The following is a 23,798-nucleotide window of genomic DNA, read 5'->3' as shown; positions in this document are numbered from 1 at the left end:
CACCAATTGATTGGCCTTCAAAACCCTACAACTTTTGTCTATACCTTTTTCCCAAAATAATGAGATGCAATTAAGTTATTTCATTGTCTCAAGATAAAAAAAAACACCCTGTATAATTATGTGCATTTTGAGTTCATCAATTGGGTTTTTTGTTTTAACAGGGGGGGGAAGTGATTTAACTTTTCCATATTAAATTTATCATGGAAAATACAATGTATCTGGTTTTAATATTTTAAATTGTTTCTCTAGTCTACTTTCTTAATTGTCTTAATTATAAAAACTATTAATTAATGACTAAAAAGATGTAAGTAATACATTTATTTTGATTAAAAATATGTTTTTCTATGAAAATTTAATAGATAAAATAAAAAACATTAATTTTATATTTTTGTAATGTAATTTATAACTCAATTAGAAATAAATTATACATTTTTTTTTGTTTTTGCTATAATATATCTGTTTTTCAAAAAACAGGAAACTTCAGCTAGTAATTTTAATAAATATTACTTTAAATATCAAAATGTTTTATTTATATTTTATTTTTACATCACCATTCAAGACATGAAAGTAAAGTTTGTAATTTTGCTATTATGTAGTTATGTAGAGTTATTTTATTTGGGGGTTTGTGGTCGGGTTTTTGCTATGAGAAGGGATCTGTGGGCATAATAAGTTTGGGAATCATGGCTTTAGAATGATTTCATTCCTTCAAGTGACTGGAGTTTTGGTAGATGGAAACAAGTCCATGAAGAACAAATAAAACTTGATCAATTTTTTTCAAAGTAAAGAGCTTAATTTTACACTGTCATGCTTTTCCTTTTATATGTTATTCAAATGTATTATAAACATAGTAATATGAAACTTCTTTAAGAATTACATATTCTTAGCAAAGAAGTTTCATATTACTATGAAGAAGTGCATATTCAGTTGTACAGTATTAATTTATGGCAGACCACACTTTTGTGACAATTATATTCACTCTTAAGGCAATTCAAAAGTAGTTTCACTTGTATGTTTTTTCTCATTTGTATAATATTTTTCTCAGTTTCCATGAAAAATGTGTAAACAGGATTCAACTGAATATATTTATGCCTAACACACTACTGACAAAAATTAATTTATAATTAATATTAACATAAAGTGTATCCTCACCACCTAACTTACCCATCAAATTAGTTTAATTGATTAAATTAATTAGTCTAATACAGTACAGCAGTTGGCAACCAGTGGTCCATGAACCATTGATGGTCTGCAAGAAAATTTGGGTGGTCCATGGAGAAATTCAGACATTTATCAACTGAAGGTTGTACGAAGTATTACGAAAGAAATGCAAAATGCTTAGTTGCTTTTTTCACTGATTGGGGGTTTTTTTTTTATTCAAATTTAAAACCAAACACAAAGTGACTGTTACTATCAATAAACAATGAACAATAAACCATATTATGAGTGCAATTTTTGTCCTTGTGGAAAAGCACTAAGAATTCATAAACTTATCTCAAACAAGCAGCAATGAACTTTAATGCATTAATTTGTTATAATTAAACAAACGAGTATCATATTAATATAGTAAAATTGAACTTTTATGATCATTATTCCACAGATTTTGTATCATAAAAAATTCATGATAGTGGTCCGCGGGATTCAAAATTGTGAGTTTAGTGGTCTGTGAGATCAGAAAGGTTGCAGACCGCTGGTCTAATAAATGCCTGAAATTTCAACTTGTAGATATTTAGACGTTAGAAAATTGGGCTTTGTTATTTTATATTAAAATGGTTTTTGCATTTTTAACATTTGATAAATTAGGTATTATTTATTTATTAAAATTTAACTGGTAATTAAACATTATAAAATAGTATAAATATTGAAGTGTTTAAATTTCTTAAATAAAACTCAAATATCATTATTAAAAAAATAGTAATAATTTCTACAGTTTTATAAAGTTTATTTTTGTTATATTTTGTGAATTTTATAAAAAAAACTTTTATTTGAATAAATATACGTTTTTTGTTAAATTTCTTATAAAGTTTTCAATTTTAGGGTGGCCAAATTACACCTGAAAGGCGTTGTCGTTCACGACCATCCAGTGTAGTAGGCAATGAATCTCCTACAAGCAGATCTAGTTCTATAAGTGAAGGAGTTAAACAAAGCCCACATCTTCCAACAAGACCTATGCCGCCGCCACCCCCACCTCAAAGCAAAAAACCAATCAGTAAGTTTTTGTTTCTCTTGTTTTATAGAATACTAGTAGCCCAGGACGCTCCCTAGTGGGTGTTCTAGCAGCATTACAAATTCTTATGAGGCACATTTGATGCATTTAATATATGAAAGTTTTATGCACTTAATGTATAAAAATTTGATGGATGTAATATTTAAAAGTTGTATGCACTTAAGTTTTAAGAGTTTGATGCACATTATTTTAAAGTTTGATGCACTTAATATATTATAAATATATACAATTCTTCATCTTAAAAAGTATAATCTCAAATAAATGAATACATAAACAGCAAACAGGATTTCTATATTAGAAAGTGAAGATATTCTTTATTCAAAGTAATTTAAGTAAATAGAAAATACATATAGTTAATACTTCAAAATTCTAGTCTTCTTTCCTTCATGTCTCCCCTCAAAAAACTTTCCTATAAACAACATTTTTGGTAAAAAAAAGTGTTATCATTCTGAATCAATTTGCCCTGTTCTGATGTTTTTTCTATCTTGATCTTCACATCGGTTGCTCTTCTTACTGTGCAAAAAGCAATGTAAAGTTGTCCATGTGCAAAAACGGGTTCAGACAAACAAATTCCAACTTTGTCAAGAGTTTGTCCTTGCGACTTATTGATGGTCATCGCAAATGAAACCTTCACAGGAAACTGTCTTCATTTCAGGGTGAATGGGTAATCAGACCCATAATTTGTCACATCAATTTGTGGTATGAGGACTATGTCCCGATCCGGACCCAGTAAGCACTTCGGCTTTGATCACATAGTTTCTCAAACTTACCAGAATTAATCGAGTTCCATTACACAATCCCCTTTTTGTGTTAAGATTCCTCAGCAGCATTATGATAGTTCAAACCCTCAAAGGGGTAATCTGGATGCATGTGTGCTGTTCAGACACTCAATTGGGTAATTCAATCATTCCTGGTGATCATCAGTTTGTAGCTCATCACAGCTGTAATAAGTCTTTCCCCCATTCTCATCTAAAAGTTTCAAAACTTTGACATTCATTCTATCGACGTCAACATTTTTAAGGCAAAGTGTAGCCCTATTTTTAATTGCCAGTATCATATCAGGAGTTATTTTCTCCCAAATACCTCCTTCACCAAATCATCTTCACAAATAAATTTAGGGGGAACCTTGATAGTGTCTTCAAGTTCAAGGGAATTCCCCAAAGCCCCATCTCCCAATTTCAACAACCACTCACTATATTCAGGGTCATGTGATCTCATATTGCTATGCAATGTGAGTTTCTTAAAGTAGCTTCAAGAATTGCAATACTTAAGTTCGGACTGGACAATTGCTGGTCACATTGAGTGCGGGACAATGTTCAAGCATTGCCGGAAGTCACCTCCAAGTAACATTACCTTCCCACCAAATGTAATTTGATGTCCAGTTACCTCTCTTAGAATTCTGTCAATGGTATTCATAACATGGCTCGATGTCATGGTGCATTCATTGACAATAAGCAACTTTGCTTCTCTAATATCTCCTGCATCTTTAGACTTCAAACCCAGGTTTGAAATGGATGTTTCATTGACTTCTAATGGTAACTTGAACAGGGAATGGTAGGTTCTATTTCCACTGAGCAAGTTTGCCGCAATTCCGGTCGATGCTGTGGGAATGACAATTTCATTCCTTGCTAGAAAGTAATGAAGAAGAGTTCAGTACAGATATATCTTCGTACTTCCTCTGGGTTTATCCGGGAAAAAACATTTAGGGTGGATCGCTTCATCATTCACAGCATTGATTATCATTGTGAATGCTTGTTGTTGCTCATCATTCAAAGATCTAAACATCTCATCTGCGGCCTCCTGCTCAATGTCTGAATCATAGACAATCTGATTCATACTTGGCAAATCGTAACCCACATCAGATAAATTGAAATTGTAGAGAGAATAGCCAGGGTATCTTTAACTTCCTTAAGTGCATACTCGCACAACTTTGACATTCGCCCTGTTTGAGATGTCGCTCATAGCAAATGTCCTCTGTCAAGTACTGTAAATTATCATTCCATAACTGAAGAGTCTCTGAGGGAAGGCCATAAGCACAGATATAGGCAAACATTTGCCTAAGATGGAATGGCATTGCATAAACAATGGCATCCTGAATTGTCTTGCCAAATCGTGTCATCCAAAAGCTATCCCTTGGGCTCCGCTGCCTCTTGAAAGGTACCTACCTGAATGGACTCGTTGTTCACCACAATTGTTTTTAAGTGTTCAAAAGCATAAAAGTAATTAAAGGTAGTATCTTTCTGGGTCTTTAATACTTGCATTCACCATTCTCCCAATCACTTTGTCCTCCCATTTGTTTCCTTTCCCACTTTGCAGTCATATCCTTCCAAATGAAGTGTTTGGGTGTTTCAGAATAACTAAACTCGTGCAGTTTCATCTACTACATTCAACTTAAACCATCTTGTCACTTTTGTATCTTTCCTGTGAGCTTGATCTGCAGCCACCTGTTCATTTCCTTGTTGAAAGTACACACACTATCTGTTGATTTTCCAGATGTACCAGTAGTCTATAGGTAGTGTGCAACTGATCATGCATCTTAAATCTGAAAATTCAATGAATCATTCTAGTGCACTCACATATCATGAGTCCACATACTCCTTCATCTCATCTCTTTCATTCTTCTCGGTAACACAAAGGTTTGCACAATCATGACCTTTGTATATGTACTGTACTTGTATAATTACTTCTTATTCTTTACCGATGACGAGATCTCGACATTTATGTGACAATCATATGTTAGTAATATTATGGATTGTAAGGAACAACTCAGCTATTATCTATCAACTTCCCATTCACCTCAACAGATTCTTGATTCCATCGCCTATAATACGGATATCCATCCACATTTTCAAGGGTAGCATCACAGAAGGCCTTTGGGAACTTCTTCATGCAATCATTGTCAACCATGCAGGGACTTCAAGGATTTCTCTTCCCACATGGTCCATGGATCATATGTTTCGTGACTATTTCAAAAAGTCATGGGGAAATATCTTTATCTGGAATCTCAGCCTTCACAATTTTATCAATATCTTCAGGATTGGTAATTTTTTTTGTCCTCGTCTAAGATGATCAGAAAATGTGCATGTGGAAGACATCTCTTCTGGAACTCAATCACATGCATGTGCACAACAACTTTCCCAAATAATGACTTACGCTTATTCGTAATGTCATCAAGAAGTTGTTGAAGTTTCAGGTTAAATACTTGTGCAACCAAGTTAGGTCTGAATTTAGCTTTTTCTGAAGGTTTGAGGTTTTCAGTTATTTCTTTCCATTTTGGGTTGCAAGTCATCGTTACAAAGAAATCAGGCTTTCCATACTTTGAGACAATGGCCATAGAATCTTGGTAATACTGCTGCATGTTTTGCGGTCCACTCTGGAAATTTGAAGGCAATATAACTGCTTTTCCAATCAGGTCATTACTCTCATTAACTTCCTCATCCTGTTCTATTGCATCCATTAAACCATTATATTTCTCTGATCTCAATGTTGACTAATTATTTTTCACCCAGTTCAAGTCATTTGCCTCAGCTCTCACATAAGCATCCACCACATATTGTTGTGTCAGTTTACCCACACACAATATCAGATTAAATTCATCATGTTGAGGAGACAATTTGTAAAGAAATATACCTTCATACTTACTCTTTCTCATGTCTGTGTCCCATTCTTCTTCACTCTCGCAATCATGGTTGTCCATCCGTCGTCTCCTCCAGGAAACAGTATGGGGTATGTCAATGTATCCAGCTTTTCGTGTAGTATACTTAATCGTTGTATCCCTCCATTTGGGTTTAGAGTAAGGGTGTCCAACCTTTTTGTTTCTTGGGCCACATTGGAAGAAGTCATGGAGTTTTCGCCCAATCCTTAATTATACTTGTATATTTAAGGATTAACATGTCTAGATTATAGTAATAAGTATTAAAACTTTATCAGGAAAAAGAATATTTAAAAAAATTACTTCTACAGACACTTTCAATTTTTACTTAGAAATAGATAAATTCATTTATTATAAAGGAGACAAACAAAAATTCATTTGAAAAACACAAATATTTGTTTTATTTGGGTCTCTAATTAATAAAAATCATTGAAACACCATTTTAAAGTGCATTTTTATTCAACTAATATATTTATAAATACAGTAGAGCGTCATTTATCCAAAAGCCAGTTAACCGAAATGTCGGTTATCCGAAAGCTTTCCAGTTGGACTGTGTCATGCTGAATCAAACGTTTTTGATACTAGATTAACTTCTAAAGTATAATTTTTTTGTTTTTATATTTTTCAATATATTTATTTTGTTTGTACGAAATAAAGAAGTAATTTTTAACAATACAATAGCCTCGATTATTATTATAAAAATTTTCGTTAGGCTTAAAATCGACAAAAATTCAACACGAAGCGACATGCAATGGAGAAAAATTCAACACAAAGTGACATGCAGCAGAGAAAAATTTCAACATCAGATAGGTTATAGACCCAAATGTAGGGAAAGGAGAGAAAGGACAAAAAATAAAGAAGTGAGGAAGGTTGGAAAATTAAGGGTCAATATTTGCATAACAGAAGGTCTATTTAACTTTTCTCACTACTTTTTATCTTTTGGCCTTTCTCTCCTTTCTCTGAATTTGAATCTATAATCCTTTGAGTCACGACTCCAGCTTTATTTAGTATCTCTTCCTCATTCACACATTTCCAAGTACAGTCGAGTTCGCATAAGTTGACACCCGGATAACTCGACACCATCGGTAAGTAGTCAGTTTTCTGTGGTCCCGGCCGACTTACATAGGCATTAATGTTAAAAAACTCCGGTTTACTTGACACCAGAAAATAATAAAAGTTAACTCACGCCAAAGTTGCATATAATTTCTGATAATTAGCACTGAGTTCAGCGTTAACGTAGATTCTTCTTTTTATTGCAAGCACTTTCGACGAAAAATTACGATCGTCGTCTTCAGGCGAATGTGGAAAGAACAAATTTGAAAGAGGCACGTGCCGAACGTTCCAAACCGAATAACGGAAGATTTTCGTTGGCGAATTTTTAAAAAATATAATGTATTCTTTTAGCGTTCGGTAACTTCGCCGGTTCGAAGGAGATTTTAGATCGGCACGAATTGACGGTGCATGCGCTGAAAAGCACACACGCTACGTGTGCGCTTGTCGGCGTGTTTGAGTGTTTATGCGCTTGTAAAGAGTGACCCAAATTTCGGGCAAGTCCAGGGTGGGGACGTTGCATGCCTCTGCTGTTATTGTGAGGATCGCTTCCCAGATGAATATTATTTTTCTATTGTTGGAGCTTTTTAGGAGCGCTGTTTCTGACCAAAGCGGAGTGTAACCTTGTTGTAGAACTTTTCTGGTCAGCTCTGTTGTTTGCCTTCCTTTATTTATATCATCCTGGTGTTCCGCGATACGGCAGGCGATCATTCTTGTTGTTGCCCCTATATATTTCTCTATTTCTCCTGTTGTTGGATTTTTTATTGCAAGCACTTTTTCGTCGAAAGTGCTTGCAATAAAAAGAAGAATCTACGTTAACGCTGAACTCAGTGCTAATTATCAGAAATTATATTACTTGACACCGTTTAACTCGTCACTACTGGATAAGTCGACATACTTCTGCTGTCCCACACACTGATAAGTTGTCACCCCCTTCTGAAAAAATGAATTCACTTCACACGTGTGATGCAAACTCATTTTTTTTTCATGAGGGGGAGTTGATTTATTTATTAATATATTTAATAATATAATAATACATTAATATTATTAATATATATACATATTAATAAAAATGCCTTAACATTTTATGTATTTTTATGTATAAAATAATAACAGATAAACAAAAATAAAAATATACAATCTACATCAACATCACACAGAATCCAGTTTTGCATTTTCTCACGCCAGAGGCATTAAGAATCCTTAGACGTTACTTGCCAACAATTGACAATTGCAAAGATGATGTTTTCAAGGCGTTCATGATTGTTGAAAAAGAAAGTCGAGACAGTTAAGTGCTCAAAACAAACAACACTAAACGAATTTTTCAGTTTTTCATCTACAGAGTAATTGTAAATGGAGGACACAATGTATTATAAGCCTGTACTACTGTTTAACACACTACTGTATTTTCGTAATTGAAGTTTTGTGGTTTTTTTTTCCAACTTCGCTTTAGTCGTCACATCGGATAACTCAACACATTTTCACTTTTCCTTGGGATGTTGACTTATGCAGAGTCGACTGTATTTGAAAATATTTCTTTTCCACTCAAAAATAAAATATGTAAAAAGGTTTACGTCTTTGTAAAACTTTTTTTGAGTTTATGTCGTTGAAATAAATAAAAATTTGTCGGTTTTGTTTTCACGTTTATTGGGCCACATTTGCCTTGGGCCGCGGATTGGACACTCCTGGTTTAGAGGATCAGGTCTGAGATGTATAATTATATTTCTTTCAAATGGAGGCTCTCCATCTTTTGTCTGGAAGATGATTGCCACCTCATTTCCGGTTGGACTATTGTATCTTCTCTTGTCATTTTTCTCATCATGGACAATGGCTAATGCTAATTTAGTTGGTTCAGTTCCTTCATTCTCTGCCCTCTCAATTGCTTCTCTCTCATCCTCATGTAACATCTTGAGGGCTTCTGCTATTGAATTGTCTTGCATTACGTCTCCAATTATTTTCGCAATATTTTCATTACAATCTTTAATTTTGGGGCGACTCAAGCGATGCTGTGCTGCTTCATTTAGATCGAGAATGTAAATTTGGGTGAACTTCCTCTGTTCTTGCTCATTTGGGTGAAGGATTCCAATTTGGTGTATTATCTGTCTGCACACTCGAAGGCAGTAGGGTCCATTTCCAGCTGGTGGCTTCACATTGGCACCCATAGATGTGAATGCGAATGAACTGTTGTAAGATTGAATACACTTCATAAAATATTTGCTTTCAGGAGCTTCACCAGTCAAGAGGTGCTGAAATGTTTCGGGGTAGGGCTTATACTTAGCCAGTTGTACTTGCCCCTTCTGGCAACATCTTGAGAATTGATCGTGATGATTAAATGTCTTCTCCCCCTCAAAGTTCAGTGATAAGCAATGTTTACAAACAATATCCATTGGCCCAAGATAATTCTGTGAGAAATCAGACTCGTTGTTTTCAGCATTCGCTGAGGCATTCTTAAATGCCAGGTGTGCAGCATTCTCTGCATCTCTTTGAAGCTGGCGTCTGTCAAGTCACTACTGTTCAGTTTCATTGGCTTATTGCTGTTGGCATGGCTATGCATCCTGCTGTAATCTGGCTGATCATTGTTCATCAGTTTTATTTTCTCTTTTATGTCATCCTGCCTCTGCCTCCCTGTGCAACCTTGCAGATCTCTGCTCAGTTCATTCTGCAAGTTTTCACGTCTTGATTGTGCCATCCCCTGTAATCTTTCAGCATTCTCATGTTCTTCATTTTCAATTCTCATTCATTTTTCATCCACGTCTTTCTGAAGCCTTTCACTGTGCTCCTCGTTGGTTTCTTCCTGCACATGCACATGTCTCTCTCTCTGTCTGCAGCAGCAGCAGCTTTACGCTCCTCCTCAGTAGCGTATTTCTTTGGTGGTGCCATGAAAGGTTTCTCTCTTTTGGATATTATCATCATCTGTCTCTCACTTCTACATCATATCATCATCATCTCTGTCTCTTTTGCATGATATTATCATCACCACTTGCTCTCATCTGGATTAATATATTAATTTAATTAATTTTTTAAAATATTACCTTCAGGGCATCCAATTTGTTTCTATAATATATTAATAATGTTGTTGTTTTTTCGATCAGTTGGATAGATGCAATAAAAATTTCTAAACTAAGTTACAACCCGGGACGCCCCCTAGTGGACATTCTAGCAGCAACGGTGTCATTCCGTGGTATATAATAATAAAATTCATATAAATTTCTATTACAAATAAATATAATTAATATATACTGTTAATAAATAAATTATACTGTTATAAATAAAATACAGTCAAACCTGTTTTTATTGTGGTGGATAGGGACCGCATAAAAAAATCGCACAAAACTTCACGAGTGGCTATAAAAAGTTTTTGCAACACAATTTAAAAAACCTTTCTTTTATGCGGTGAATAGGGACCGCATAAAAAAAGTCTCACATAGAAAATAACACGTTTTAAAATCGTAGTCTTAGTTTCTAAGGAAATTACCTTCCTCTTCGCTTTGTTTTTGTCCATATTCATTTTCAGGGATTATGTCTAAAGATAAAATAAAAATCCTAAAATTTTATATCTAAATAGGAAAAGTAATACAGTACATTTACCTTCAATTTAACGCTTTGAAATAAATCTTATCTTAATGGTCCAGGAATGTGAAAGCACTTTGAAGGTTTAATTAACGTAATTAAAACGCACGTAAAATTTATTGACGACAGATGTCAGCACTTGACTGCATCGTCTTGTCTATCGTCTGTTTTACGTATTTTTGTCCAGGTGGTGTTTTGTTGACTTAAAAAATAAATTATGTCATTTTTTGCATATTCATGCAATAATATTACTATAATAAGTTCATTTATGCTATAATAAGTTTATTTAGCTATAATAAGTCAAATTGAGACATGACAAAACGCATGAGACTAGTCGCCAACTATACTGCACAAATAAAAAACCGCACAAATAAAAAATTGCATTAAAAAAATGGCACAAAAAAGACCGCATAAAAACAGGTTTGACTATATATACTAAATTAAATAATAGCCGAAAATCATCGCTAGGGATGCCCCCTAGTGTGTGTTCTAGGCATTTTGTGACAGATGACATATACAAACAGTAGGATCAATGGCTTATATAAGTAGATTTACTAAATTTGCTAAAACAAGTGAAAGAATGATAATATACAAAGTACATTATGCAACAAAATCTGATATCATCAACAGTCATATTCATTAAGTTTATTAGAAGTATTCACAGTAATTTTTATTAGTGTCATTCTCTGAATTTAATGAGTATTTTACAATTCTGGTCTCAAAGGATGCTATACTGCATAGATATGGTAATATTTTTCTAAATCTATAATGATAGATAAGACTACAATTTCTATTCTTAGATAAAGTTTTTATTTATACAATTGTAGAAAAACACCAAAATAATCTTTAGATACATGTAACAAGAACAACTAAAAAAAATTTTTTTTAAAGAAATGTGTTATGAAAATTGACATACTTTCTTATATATGGTTTAATTAATGTATTTGATTAATTTACCAATGTAAGTGTGTATTAAGAATTTTCTTGAGTTTGATTTTAGCATGAAGACAGTTGACAGTAAGATGAGCATTTTTTGAAGTAGGAACTGTTATATTCACTATGGCTTTTTGTTCTTCATTACTTGTACATATTTTAAAAATAGAAATTCTTAAACAAAAGTACAATGAAAGGACTTGCAGTATTTTCATAATATGCCTGTTATCAGGTGAAACTTTTTAAAGCTTTTGAAAAGATAGCCAGAATATTTGAATATAAAAAGCAAGTGAATTTCCTTATATTTTGTTAAAACTTTATGAAAAGAATAATATGAATTCTACAGGTAAATTGAAAAAAATGTTGATGTTAACCAATATTATTCAGTACACTGTGTACATACTTTACACGAGAAAAACAGTTGTTGATAACTATAAATTAGATTTTATGTAAGCAGAGTTCAGTGTACACTGAAATATAGGATTTCTGCTGATAGCTGATGCTAAACAGAGTTGAAGCTAACAATAGTTTACTGTATTTGATTAATTAACAGTTTTAAATTTTAAATACTTTTTGAAAATGTAGTGTTGATACCTTCCTGTTTACATAATTTTTATAAATTTAAAATTTTAAATCATCTATTGTAAATATTAAATAATCTATAAGACAATAAATTACAAATATTTATTAATTCCTATTTTTAACATTGTTTATTTCATACTTATTAACATTATTGGAAACTAATACAGTATAATTTTCAATATTGCATTGTACTTAAAAAAGATAGCTAAGCTAGAATGGCATAATGTGATAATTTGAAACAGGAACACAACAACCATTCTGAATGTATAAATTGTGTTAGTCCATAATACTAATTTACATAATCCTTAAAAAAAGAAAAAGAATCAAAACAAGAAACTTCTTTTTAAGTTATTAATACCAAATGATCAGAATGGCAAGGTTTATTATACTGAATAATTAACATATTATTAATATACCTTATAATGTAGTATTTCTTACAAAACATGAATGCTATCCTAAGCCCATTATCATCAATTTAAAGCATGGCATCATTTTAATTAAAATACATAGAAAATCAGGCCATGATTTATGACTAACAACTTGCATAAGTTCGTTTGGGTTTAAATTACAGTAATGCCCTGAGTTACGTAACACGTGACTTACATTCTCTGTCTTCCTTTTTTTTTCTCTCACACTGTATTGATTTATTACTTTATTGCTCTGCTAATCCTTTACTTTTTGGTCTAATTGTAAGCACGTATGCAAGTGTACCAGATACTCTTTCTTGTAAACAAGATTTCTACTCATTGAAGGTCAAGCAGCGAAACCAAGCACATTTTCATTGCTTGTTTTTCTATATGTATTGTTTCACATCATTAGTGTAGTTTGCCTTGAGTGATTTGTTTAATACATAACTTGTTTACCACCACTACATTTACATAGTGTACATTGTTTATTTACAGTACTGTACCATTAAAATGCAATCAAAATGCCAAACTGAATTTGTTGGTAATAAACCAAAAAAACAAAGATTTGCAATTACTTTAGAAGAAAAATTAAAAATAATTCGTATGCATGTAGATGGAAAGACAATAACAACAATAGCTGAGGAAATGAATTGACCTATTTTGACAGTGAATACAATAGTGAAGGCAAAAGTTTGCATTGTTGAAAGCATGAAAGGTGTAGCAATGTTGAAAGGCACAATCATTACCAAGAAGAGACTGAGTCCGATTTCAGAGATGGGAAAAATGGTTGTTTCATTGGATCAAAGATATGACACAAAAGCAAATACCATTAAGTTTTCTGATTATCCAGGAAAAAGCTAGGTCTTTACACAAGGATTTACAAGAGAAAGCTGGCATCACGAATACAGAGAGCACATTTAAAGCTAGTGCTGAATGGTTTGACCTATTCAAGAAATGTTCAAATCTGCATAATACCAAAATCAAGGGCGAGGCAGCAAGTGTGGATACTCTGTACAGATGCTGCAAGTGAATTTTCTCAACTCATGGCCAAAATTATTGAGAATGAGGGAATATTTACTTGAGCCAATATTTAATGTTGATGAGATGGCTCTATTTTGGAAGAGGATGCTCGCACAGACATTTATTGCAAAAGAGGAAAAAATCTATGCCTGGATTCAAGGTTACAAAAGATTGGATCACAGTTATGCTTGGCAGAAACGCATCAGGAGACTTGAAAATTAAACTTCTTACAATGTACCATTCTCAAAAACCACACTCTTTTAAGAACATTGACTCGAGTATGCTACCCGTAATCTGGGAAGTCAATACCAGGGCTTGGGTTACACGAGTGCTTTTCAGAGACTGGTTTAATGACCACTTTGTTTCCCAGGTAAAGGAATATTGTGCCGGAAAAGGAATCCCATTTAAAGTTCTCCTGCTACTGGACAACACTCTTGGTCATTCGGAAGAATTAGATGACTTTCATCCTGATGTGGAAGTTGTTTATCTGCCTCCTAGAACCACCTCACTGTTGCAATTAATGGATCTTGTGACATTATTGTGACTTTCAAAGCCTGTTATCTGCAACATACATTTTCCCAAGCAATCATGGCCATTGATAGTGGTAAGGGAATCCCACTATGTGATTTCTGGAAGAACTGCAACATCCTCAACACCATTAAAAACATTGAGGTGGCATGGGATGAAGTCAAGCAAACAGTGCTGCTTGGAAGAAACTCTGCCCAGAAATGGTCAACAATTTTAGGCATTTAACTGAAGGAGAACAACAAATGCAGCAAGCTACAGAGATGTGCGTGAATCTGGCACAGTAATTAGAACTGGAAGTGGATAACAGTGACACTGACAAACTTCTTTTAAGCCACGATGAAAAACTAACCAATGATGGTCTTATTCAGTTGGAGGCATTCTGAAATTCTGAAGAAAATACTGAATCATTTGAATTACCAACTCCAAATGAAAAGAAATTTTTTAATAAAGGATAAGCTGAGGTTTTTAACCTAATAGATATGGCATTATTCAAATTAGAATTGATGGATTCAAATACTGAGTGGTTAGAAAATATAAACTACCCCATTAATTCTGATGCAGTATGTCGTCTACAAGGCAATCTACAATGAAAGGAAGCAGGTGACTAGAAGAAAATCTTTTCAAAATTTAATATTTCAGATTATTTTTCTTTCTTTCATTGTTTATATATATATATATATGTATATATGTATATATATACAGTTGAATCACGATAAGTCAACACCTGGATAACTCGACACCCTCAGTTAAGTAGTCAGTTTTCTGTGGTCCCGGCCGACTTACATAGGCATTAATGTAAAAAAAACTCCGGTTTACTTGACACCGTTTAACTTGTCACTACTGGATAAGTTGACATACTTCTGCTGTCCCACACTCCGATAAGTCAACACCCAGTCCTGAAAAAATGAATTCACTTTGCACGTGGTGCGAACTCATTTTTTTCAGGAGGGGGAGTCGATTTATTTATTAATATATATACATATTAATAAAAAATGCCTTAAAATTTATGTATTTTTATGTATAAAATAATAACAGATAAACAAAAAGAAAATATACAATCTACATCAACGTCACACCAGAATCCAATTTTGCATTTTCTCATGCCAGAGGCATTAAGAATCCTTAGACGTTACTTGCCAACAAGTGACAATTGCGAAGATGATGTTTTCAAGGCATTCATGATTCGATTGAAAAAGAAAGTCGAGATAGTTAAGTGCTCAAAACAAACAACACTAAACGAATTTTTCAGTTTATCATCTACAGAATAATTGTAAATGGAGAACACAATGTTTTGTAAGTCTATGTTACTGTATAAAGCACTACTGTATTTTCTTAATTGAGTTTTGTGGTTTTTTTTCCAACTTTGCTTTAGTCGACACATCGGATAACTCGACACATTTCCGCTTCCCCTTGGGGTGTCGACTTATGCGGAGTTGACTGTGTGTATGTATATATATATATATGTATATACATATACATATACATATCCTTTTCCATGCAGTTAGGTACCGATCGGTATGTATCACGTGACTTCTTCGTTTATCGGTGATGCGAAACTTACCGATCGGTAACAATTAAAAAATTCGATTAATTTGCGCTATATTCGAGTTTTCCAGAGATCTTAGCTTTGATTCGCTCTTCTGTATGTCGATTCACTTTGTTTAAGCCAATAAACGTTTTGTTACCACTCCTGGGCCATAAATATTTTGGTAAATACATCCCCTACTATTCTACAGTAAATCTTCGCAGTTAACTACACAGTTGGCTGAAAACAATCAAAGGGAAACTCCTTCTACAGTTTTATTGAGTCTCTTCTGTCTTTGTTGACGTTACTTTAACTAATCACAGACTTATGAAACGAAAAAATTGCCGCGAAAAGCCCCGCCTCCAACCTTCGAAGTAAAATGTAAACAATCACTGTAAATTCGCTTTTTAAATCGATTTTTAATTCTAATTAACTAATTTAATGCACTTAGACATTAAATTAGCTAATTCGACAATATTTAGGCGAGTAAATATGTTTTTAAAACTATCTAGCGATAAATATTCCCGGGAAACTCCACCTTCCTATAGTAAGTCTATGGAAGGTGTTCGCGCTGTTAATTTGGCTTTAAAATTTTTGTCAAATGAATTCATATATATTTTGAATACATTTAATTATTTTACAAAAGTAAGAGCAAAGCTCTAGGACTGACACAGTCGTACAGCTGACTAATCGGTGTCGCTTCACGATAACAATCGACTTCTCTCCCAGCTAAGTAATTAGAGACATAGTGTGAATAATGGCAATAACTTCTCCCCCGCTCTAGGTAGAAAGCTGCGGTTTGTTTTGTTTAATAGAGGACAGATGTTTCTATCTAACAGATGTACAAAGTTCAGCGATTCTCTGTAAATTAATTTTTTTTTTTTTTGTTCGTAACCTTCAAATTTGTTCGTAAACTTCATATTATTTTAAATATGTATAAAACTAAAAATTATACAATCGTAAACTGTAATATGTTTTTAATCAAACACAAAAAAACAGATTGAATATAGCGCGATATTGAAGCGAAATATCGCGATTTAAAAAATTACCCAAAAAACGCAAAAATGCGCCGCATAACGAATTCCACCTATTTACTTAATGCTAAAGGTTTTCCGCATGGAAAGGTATATACATACACACTTTGTATTTCTATATTTTTTTTATACAAAAAAAATAATAAATAATATATGCAGTACATATATAATAATAAATACAGTATTGAGTTATTAATTACATAGTTACATTTAAGAAATTTACAAATTCAACTTACGTAACTCAGGATATTACTTTATTAACTTTCAGGCCATTTGTATATACCAACATACACCATTTTGATATTTTAGATGCATTCAACAAGTTAAAATTCCTCATTCAACAGATGTAAAATATTTTTGTTTTATCCTTATATTTAATATAAAATTTATACATTTTATACAAAATTAAAGTACTTTCTTCCTTGTAAAGGTATTGTCTTTGTTTTATTTTCGAAGAAAAGCTACTTCCATAAACTTGTGGGTCCAGTATAAACTTCCAATATGTGGATGGTTTTTAGTCCTTTACTTCTAATTTAAATATAAAATATAATGATATTTAAATATAAATATATCTAAAAAAATATAAAAATATCTTGTTTAGGGGCTATACATCTAAACACTGAAATGTACAAACAACTATATTACACAAATATCACAGATATGCAATGCAAAAATTTTATTACTGCATTGGTACCTATCTAGAGTTTCAAATCATGTGGAGTAGTGCTACTAATATTAAAGAAATAAAACATCTTTTTACATGCAAAATTTGCAAAAAAAAAAAAAAAAATAGCAGATCTACAAATGAAAAACAGTAAGAGCACTGAATCATTTTAAACCATTGGAAATATTTATTATGGGATTGATGTAGAACTGAATTTTTATACAATGGCAACATTACTCCTCTAATTGTAATGTTACTTAGTATTAATGTTTTTATTCATTTTAGCATTACATTAAACTTTATTGCAAAGTGTTTGAAATTTATTAGAGAGATTGCAGCTGAAGTTCAAATGTCAAACTTGTACGGCAAGCAGAGGTACACATTTGATGTTTGAACTCCAAGTAAAACATGTCGCGCCACACATCATATCGTGCACTGACTCATGGGATATTGTTGAAAATGGCAGAACATGTTTAACGACGACAAATGTTACTTGCGAAGATAAACAAACAAATTAAACTGTTTAAAATTATTTATAAGATGTTTAATAACACTAAATAATTATTTTTAATTAGTGTTGTGTCTCCTACTGTATGATAAGACAATAGGACTATCTCATACTTTTGTTGAGAGAAGTAGTGGCTTATGTAAATCCGAAAGCAGCTCAGAAAATTATTTTTAGAAAATTTACAAATGTATTACGCTGTTGATGGTAGAAGATGCTGTGAAAGAACAAACCTATACCTACAGAATTATGATAAGCTATTATGAACAGAAATATTTGTGAATTCTATAGGCATTTCACATCACTTGCAAAAAAGTTGAATAATTAAATAATTTCTGGATTAAAATTGTCTGTTTCTTTACAATATTATTCATAAATGCTTAAGTAATCATTATTTTTAAAAAATGTGTCATAATTTTAACCCCAAACACAAAAAAATGAAGAAGTTTAGGCTGAACTTTTACTTGCCATGCTAGATGTAGCGAACGCCATTATCAACCTTCTAGAATTGTCAGATGGCGGCACTCGACATCTGACGTTCATGTTTTGGGCTGAAAACATCAGCTGCAACCTCTCTGTTATAACTTTAATAAAACATATAATATAATCTTTTTTTCAATGTTATTTGATTGTGAAGGTAATTAAAAATTTTAGTTCGCTTCACTAACTATTGTTAAGTATGAAATGATATTACATGATTATAATGATAATTTAGTTGACTGTTACTTATCTATGAATTATTCATTTATAGATATTAAACTAGATAATACATTTATTATTTTATGATCTATCCTTATTTCGTAAAAATGATTTCTGTAATATGAAAATGTTGGATAATACTGGCCTAGCTAATGGAGTGTCACAAAACTTTAAAAAGCATCTGAATAATTCCATTTATGATAGTACTAGAAAAGTGGTTACTAAAATTGGTTTTTTTAAATTAAATTAATACTTCAATTTAACATTTAGTTAATTTTCTGATCCTTGCTGTTTGTCATTTTCTTTAACACTTCAAATGAATATGATAAATATTTTAGTATTATTCTACTTTAGTTGTGTGGCTTAGCCAGCATTGCTATTTTTATTTATATTATGAAATGAATTATGATTTAAATATTTGAATGTCATGATTAATTTTTATCAGTTATTGTGATTTTTACATTTTTTATTAATATTAGATACAACTTTTTTGTTTTGAATCATAATTTCAAAATATGCTAGAAAATAACTTAAAACAGCAATTCAACATGATGTGTAAGATGAACAATGATTGTGGTGCTTCTCTGAAATATTTCTCAAGAAGAAATGTTCTGAAGTATGCTTTCATCATTTTTCTGTAATATTATTTAGAACCAAACTATTGCTGAATTTTCCCAATTTTCCTTTTCAGTTATAATGTAATTAATTTAGAATACTATCTGATCTTGAAATAGGTGATGTTGCCATCTTGTAATTTTTTAATAATTTCATTAATACTATAATATTTGAATAGATTTATCTAGATTGTGATTTATATTGAATACTTTTTCTAGGCTCTAAAGTTAATCTTTACCTCTAAACATGTATATAATTTAGAGAAATTTGTTTTGATTATTCTGTTTGAATATCTTCTAACTGAAGAAGCCTTCAATAAGATAGGCAAAAATATTTTTGATATAAAAAGTTAGTATGTTGTTTTGTATCATACATTAAGTTATACTTCCTGGTGTAAGAAAACATCAGTAAGATCTTATTGTTAAACTCTGTCTTATCACTTCTATCTATATAATACTTTTCATACTGGCAATCTGTCCAATTTCTATCAGAAGTACCTGATATAAACCTGTTCTATCTCCTTCTCTAATCTTGTCCTTTTCATTCCTCAGAGGTTCAAAAATATTTTGTTTTTAAAACTAGTGAATTGTGTTTTTAAGTCGACTCTGAAGATGAATGAAAAATGTCTGAAAGCACTTAGTCTGTATTTGTTAACTGTTTGCACTTAGTCTGTATTTGAAGTTTATTCTGTTAAAAAGTAGATAATGGTATGGGTTTTTAGTGATTGTTGTGTCTTAAGTGAACACATTTACTTTGCCATAATAACTAAATAAATTAACACTCAAACCTTAAAAGTCCAGTAGTAAATATTTAATAGAAAACAAATGTTTTCGACTGTACTTTCGGTCTTCTTCAGGTTTAAAAAAACCAGTGAGATTCGAACAAGTGAATATGGACAACAAAAATTATGAAATTATTTTTAAAAAATGGAACAGCACAAACAGATTTTAAAACAATGGAACACTCCAGGCATGTGTATAAACAGTTACCTGTGTGCATTACCATGGCAATGGAATAGTATATGTAATACAAACACAGATATAAATACATTTAAATAAACAAATGAGGGTGGGGTGTGGTTCCTAAGTGTTGGTATGGGTGTTGCCTGTTCCTTCATAGCAGTCCTTCCATGCAAGAGAGACATTGATGGCATCATTAGAGTTAATACAATAGTCATGTAACCCGGCTTTGTAAATTTCAAGTGCCTCCAGATTCTGAAGGTGTTCAACATGGTGAGACAGTTTGGTCTCATGTAGGTCAGCTCTTATGCTGGGGTCTGTGGTATAGGTGGATAGGGTGGTGGTGTGCCTTTTTTTATCGATATCGTATTTGTGTTTTTGCAATCTTTTATTCAGAGAGCATTTTGTGGACCTGATATAAACCAACTCCCTTTGAAACCTGTTGTCTCAGAGAGGAACCATGTATACACCCGGTGCTTGCTTTTTATTGATCTTGTCCTGGCCACTGCGGAGTAGCCCATATACAGTGCTGGGCCTCTTGTATGCAATCTTAGTGTCGGTACGGGAAACAATCTCTCTGTAAATGGATTTGAGGTGGTGGTTGTACTCTACCACTGCAGGAGACTGTGTGCTATTTAAGTTGTGTGTTCCATGGGTTGCTGCATGTGTGTTAGAAGTGTTGCATGCGGCTGTTTGTGTGGAGTAAGCGCAGGAAAGGTTGTGTATCAGGTTCCTACTATATCTGTGCTGTACAGTTATGTTCTGAATGCGTTTCAACTCCACCTCGGTATCTTCAGATCTGGTGTGGTGTGTGAATGCCCTTTTTGTTAGGGTATGGAAGGCAGCAATCTTCTAGGAGAAAGGGTCCACAGAGTTGGCTGGGATGAACAATGGCCTATAGCATGATTTGTAATGTACATGTGTTACTACCCTAGTGCTGTAACTAAATTTTTGAAATATTTTTGAACAAAAAACATACAAATATAATAAAAAATAATAATTGTAATTAATGTGGCATCTCCAACTTTTTTCATAACTTCCAAGAGTTTTTAAAATTATTATGAAAACCATTTTCTATTCTAATCTATGCAGTAATATAATTTATGAAAATAAATGTAAAATCAAATAATCCATTTTCCCAAGTAAGAGATAAGCATTGAAATTGTGGATAAATGTCTATTATTTCAATATTTTTTGTGTAAAGAAAAAAAAAATTATTTCTTCAATTAAATCTATAATCTTTACATATTTAAAAAACATTTGTCTATTTGTGTCATAAATTATATTTTTAATCCATAATTAATTTTAGAAACTTTTATGTAACTGTGTGTACACATTTATTTTTGTTTGAAGTATTATATTTAAATCTACTTATGTTACATTTGAACTACAGTGAAACCTCTCATAACGAGCGAAACAAATTAAAAAAAAAAAAAGGACTTGCTTAACAAGCAACATTTCACATAATGAGTGACGAGAAGAGGGGAATGCTACATCAGTCTGTATTTAGCAGTCGTTCCACTAGCATCTTAGTGTTGCTTGTAATCACATATTTTTCCAAACTTGTGTTCAGACATATTACATATAAACATCAACAACCAAAGCTCGTTATATAATAAACTCGCCAAACAATATGCCAAATTCTTGGGCTATGTAAAAGCTATAATTAAATGTTAGAAATTAAATAATTTGACTGGAGGTAGGCAGTTATGCTGCCATCTCGTATTAAATTTAATGACCAATTCCAAATTAAATTTAGATTCATTTTTTTGTTTTCTACAAATTGAATTCACATTCCAGGTTGGTTCATTCCACTCTAGAAGAAATGATGATGATGATTCACACTCCTTAACAATGTATATTGTAAAATTTTCTTTGAATAAACTTTATAAAATATTTGAGTATTTTTTTTTTTTTTTTTTGGTATGGAACACATTATCGTATTTTACATTAATTTATATGGGAAAAATTGTTTTGCTTAATGAGTGTTTCACATTACGAGTAAGATTTTGGAATGAATTATGCTCGTTAAGTGAGGTTCCACTGTATTTCAAACAATATTTTGATTGGCTTATTGTGATGATGTAATTTAGTTAATTCACTAACATCAAACTTTAATCATTACCTATTAAAAAACAATAATAGTGACTTAAAATTTTAAGAAAACAATTTTAAAATTTCTGTGTAAAGCTATTACAATGCAAATTATTTGCCAGTGAATTTTACTTGAGTGCTTGTCTGCTGTCGTCATCATTAAATTTTCATATTTGTGATTAGAAATATACCTTAGGGAAGTATTTATGAAATTAACATAATTTGACAAGATTACAAACTAATAATTAAGTTGTTTTTAAGTGTTGTCTAAAATTTTCATCATTATAATTGCAAACTTTTCTTCATTTATAAATTGTTGAAAAGTTCAGCTTTCATAAAGATCTCAGCTTTAGCTATTGACATTAAAGATCTTTTTCAGCTGTGTAGTTTTCATAAAGTTTTTTTCACTGCTGTCAAATAATAATAATATAAAAACCAAAGAAATTGTATAAAGCAACCGATGTAATGTTAAAGGTATTAATAAATTAAATAGCAGAGTAGAGTTGTCTTTCATTTTCCAGCTTAAGCTAATATCAGTAGCATAACATCAATATTAAAATCATTTGTTTATTTATGGTTTATTTAAAAATAAAAATAATTTAATTAAATATGAGAGACACATGCATAGATGTGTTTTTCAGGTGACTTAACTGTAATTTTGCAATCAGTTAAGCTTTTATATATTTTTCTTGACAACTATCAGGCTCTCCATGAGTGTTATGGAATCAGTTGATAGTGATAAGCCTAAGATGACTTATTTTCATGACTCTAGAAATCATAACTTTCATACCATTAATATATCAATAAAATTATTTTACTTTAGATGAATACTAGTGGTAAAATAAATTTTTGGGCTCCAATTTCAAAAAATTGTAGTCCTATAAATTTTCATTGTCATTTGTGTGTCCTTCCTTAATCTCAAGAACAGTGTAAGATAGATGAAATTCAAGACCAGATATGGAAATCTTAGGTGCAGGACGCCTTCATTAACTATATATATAAACTTCCAGTCTAGACTGGAGATCACATGAATTCAATTCAAAAATTTTCCCCTGAATGGAGTTACATAGCTGACCAGCGTGACTGTTGTTATCGGGAAAAGTATGATGTACAGAGGCAAGACACTAACATTTTGAGATGGAGAACATATATTTTAAATTGAATAAATTAAGAATATGATTAAAAAGTGCAGCTTGGTATTGTGATGACATCACAATAAATAATTGACTGTCTATTATTATTATATATTTTATATATGGTAAAATATTTGAAATAAAAAGATTTTGAGTTTACACTAAATATAACACATTACATTAGTTGAATAATGCTCATGAAATGATTGTTTGCTGATGCTTTGAAGCTATTTATAATCTGCTATCTGCTTGTTTAAAAAAAGGTGAAGATATGATATAACATCAAATATGCATGTTATGGTTGGTTTAGATTTCCAGAAATTTAAATAATTTTTTGTTTTTATAAGAAAATAAAAAGGAGAAAATTTATTATATTTTATGAAATTGAATTTTGCATAAACTTTAGGCAGATGCCCCGTTATGCACTACTGAAAACACACTTAGCAATGATTTTTAGAAATTGAATAAATCATCACTATCTTATTTTTATAGTTCCACATTGTGAAATTTTTTTTACTGCTTTTTTTATGTGGGAAATCAGAAAAACTCACACAAAACATATGATGAAAACAATAGTCATTACAGTCATGAAACTTGGTTAGAA

The 23,798-nt window shown here is 31.8% G+C and overlaps 1 protein-coding gene across 2 annotated transcripts in view; it reads left to right on the top strand.

The window, feature by feature from the left end:
- Nucleotides 1-23,798, top strand: part of Asap (ArfGAP domain of ASAP) — a 186,342-nt gene that overhangs the window by 142,944 nt on the left and 19,600 nt on the right. For both annotated transcript variants that reach the window (XM_067286018.1, XM_067286019.1), the window contains exon 22: nucleotides 2,035-2,206. In XM_067286018.1, the coding sequence (XP_067142119.1) occupies nucleotides 2,035-2,206 (172 nt within the window). The remainder of the gene's footprint in view (nucleotides 1-2,034; nucleotides 2,207-23,798) is intronic.

This window comes from Centruroides vittatus, unplaced genomic scaffold (genome assembly GCF_030686945.1).
Source record: "Centruroides vittatus isolate TY-2023 unplaced genomic scaffold, ASM3068694v2 scaffold_324, whole genome shotgun sequence".
NCBI lineage: Eukaryota > Metazoa > Arthropoda > Arachnida > Scorpiones > Buthidae > Centruroides > Centruroides vittatus.
This window is presented reverse-complemented; position numbering and strand designations above follow the sequence as displayed.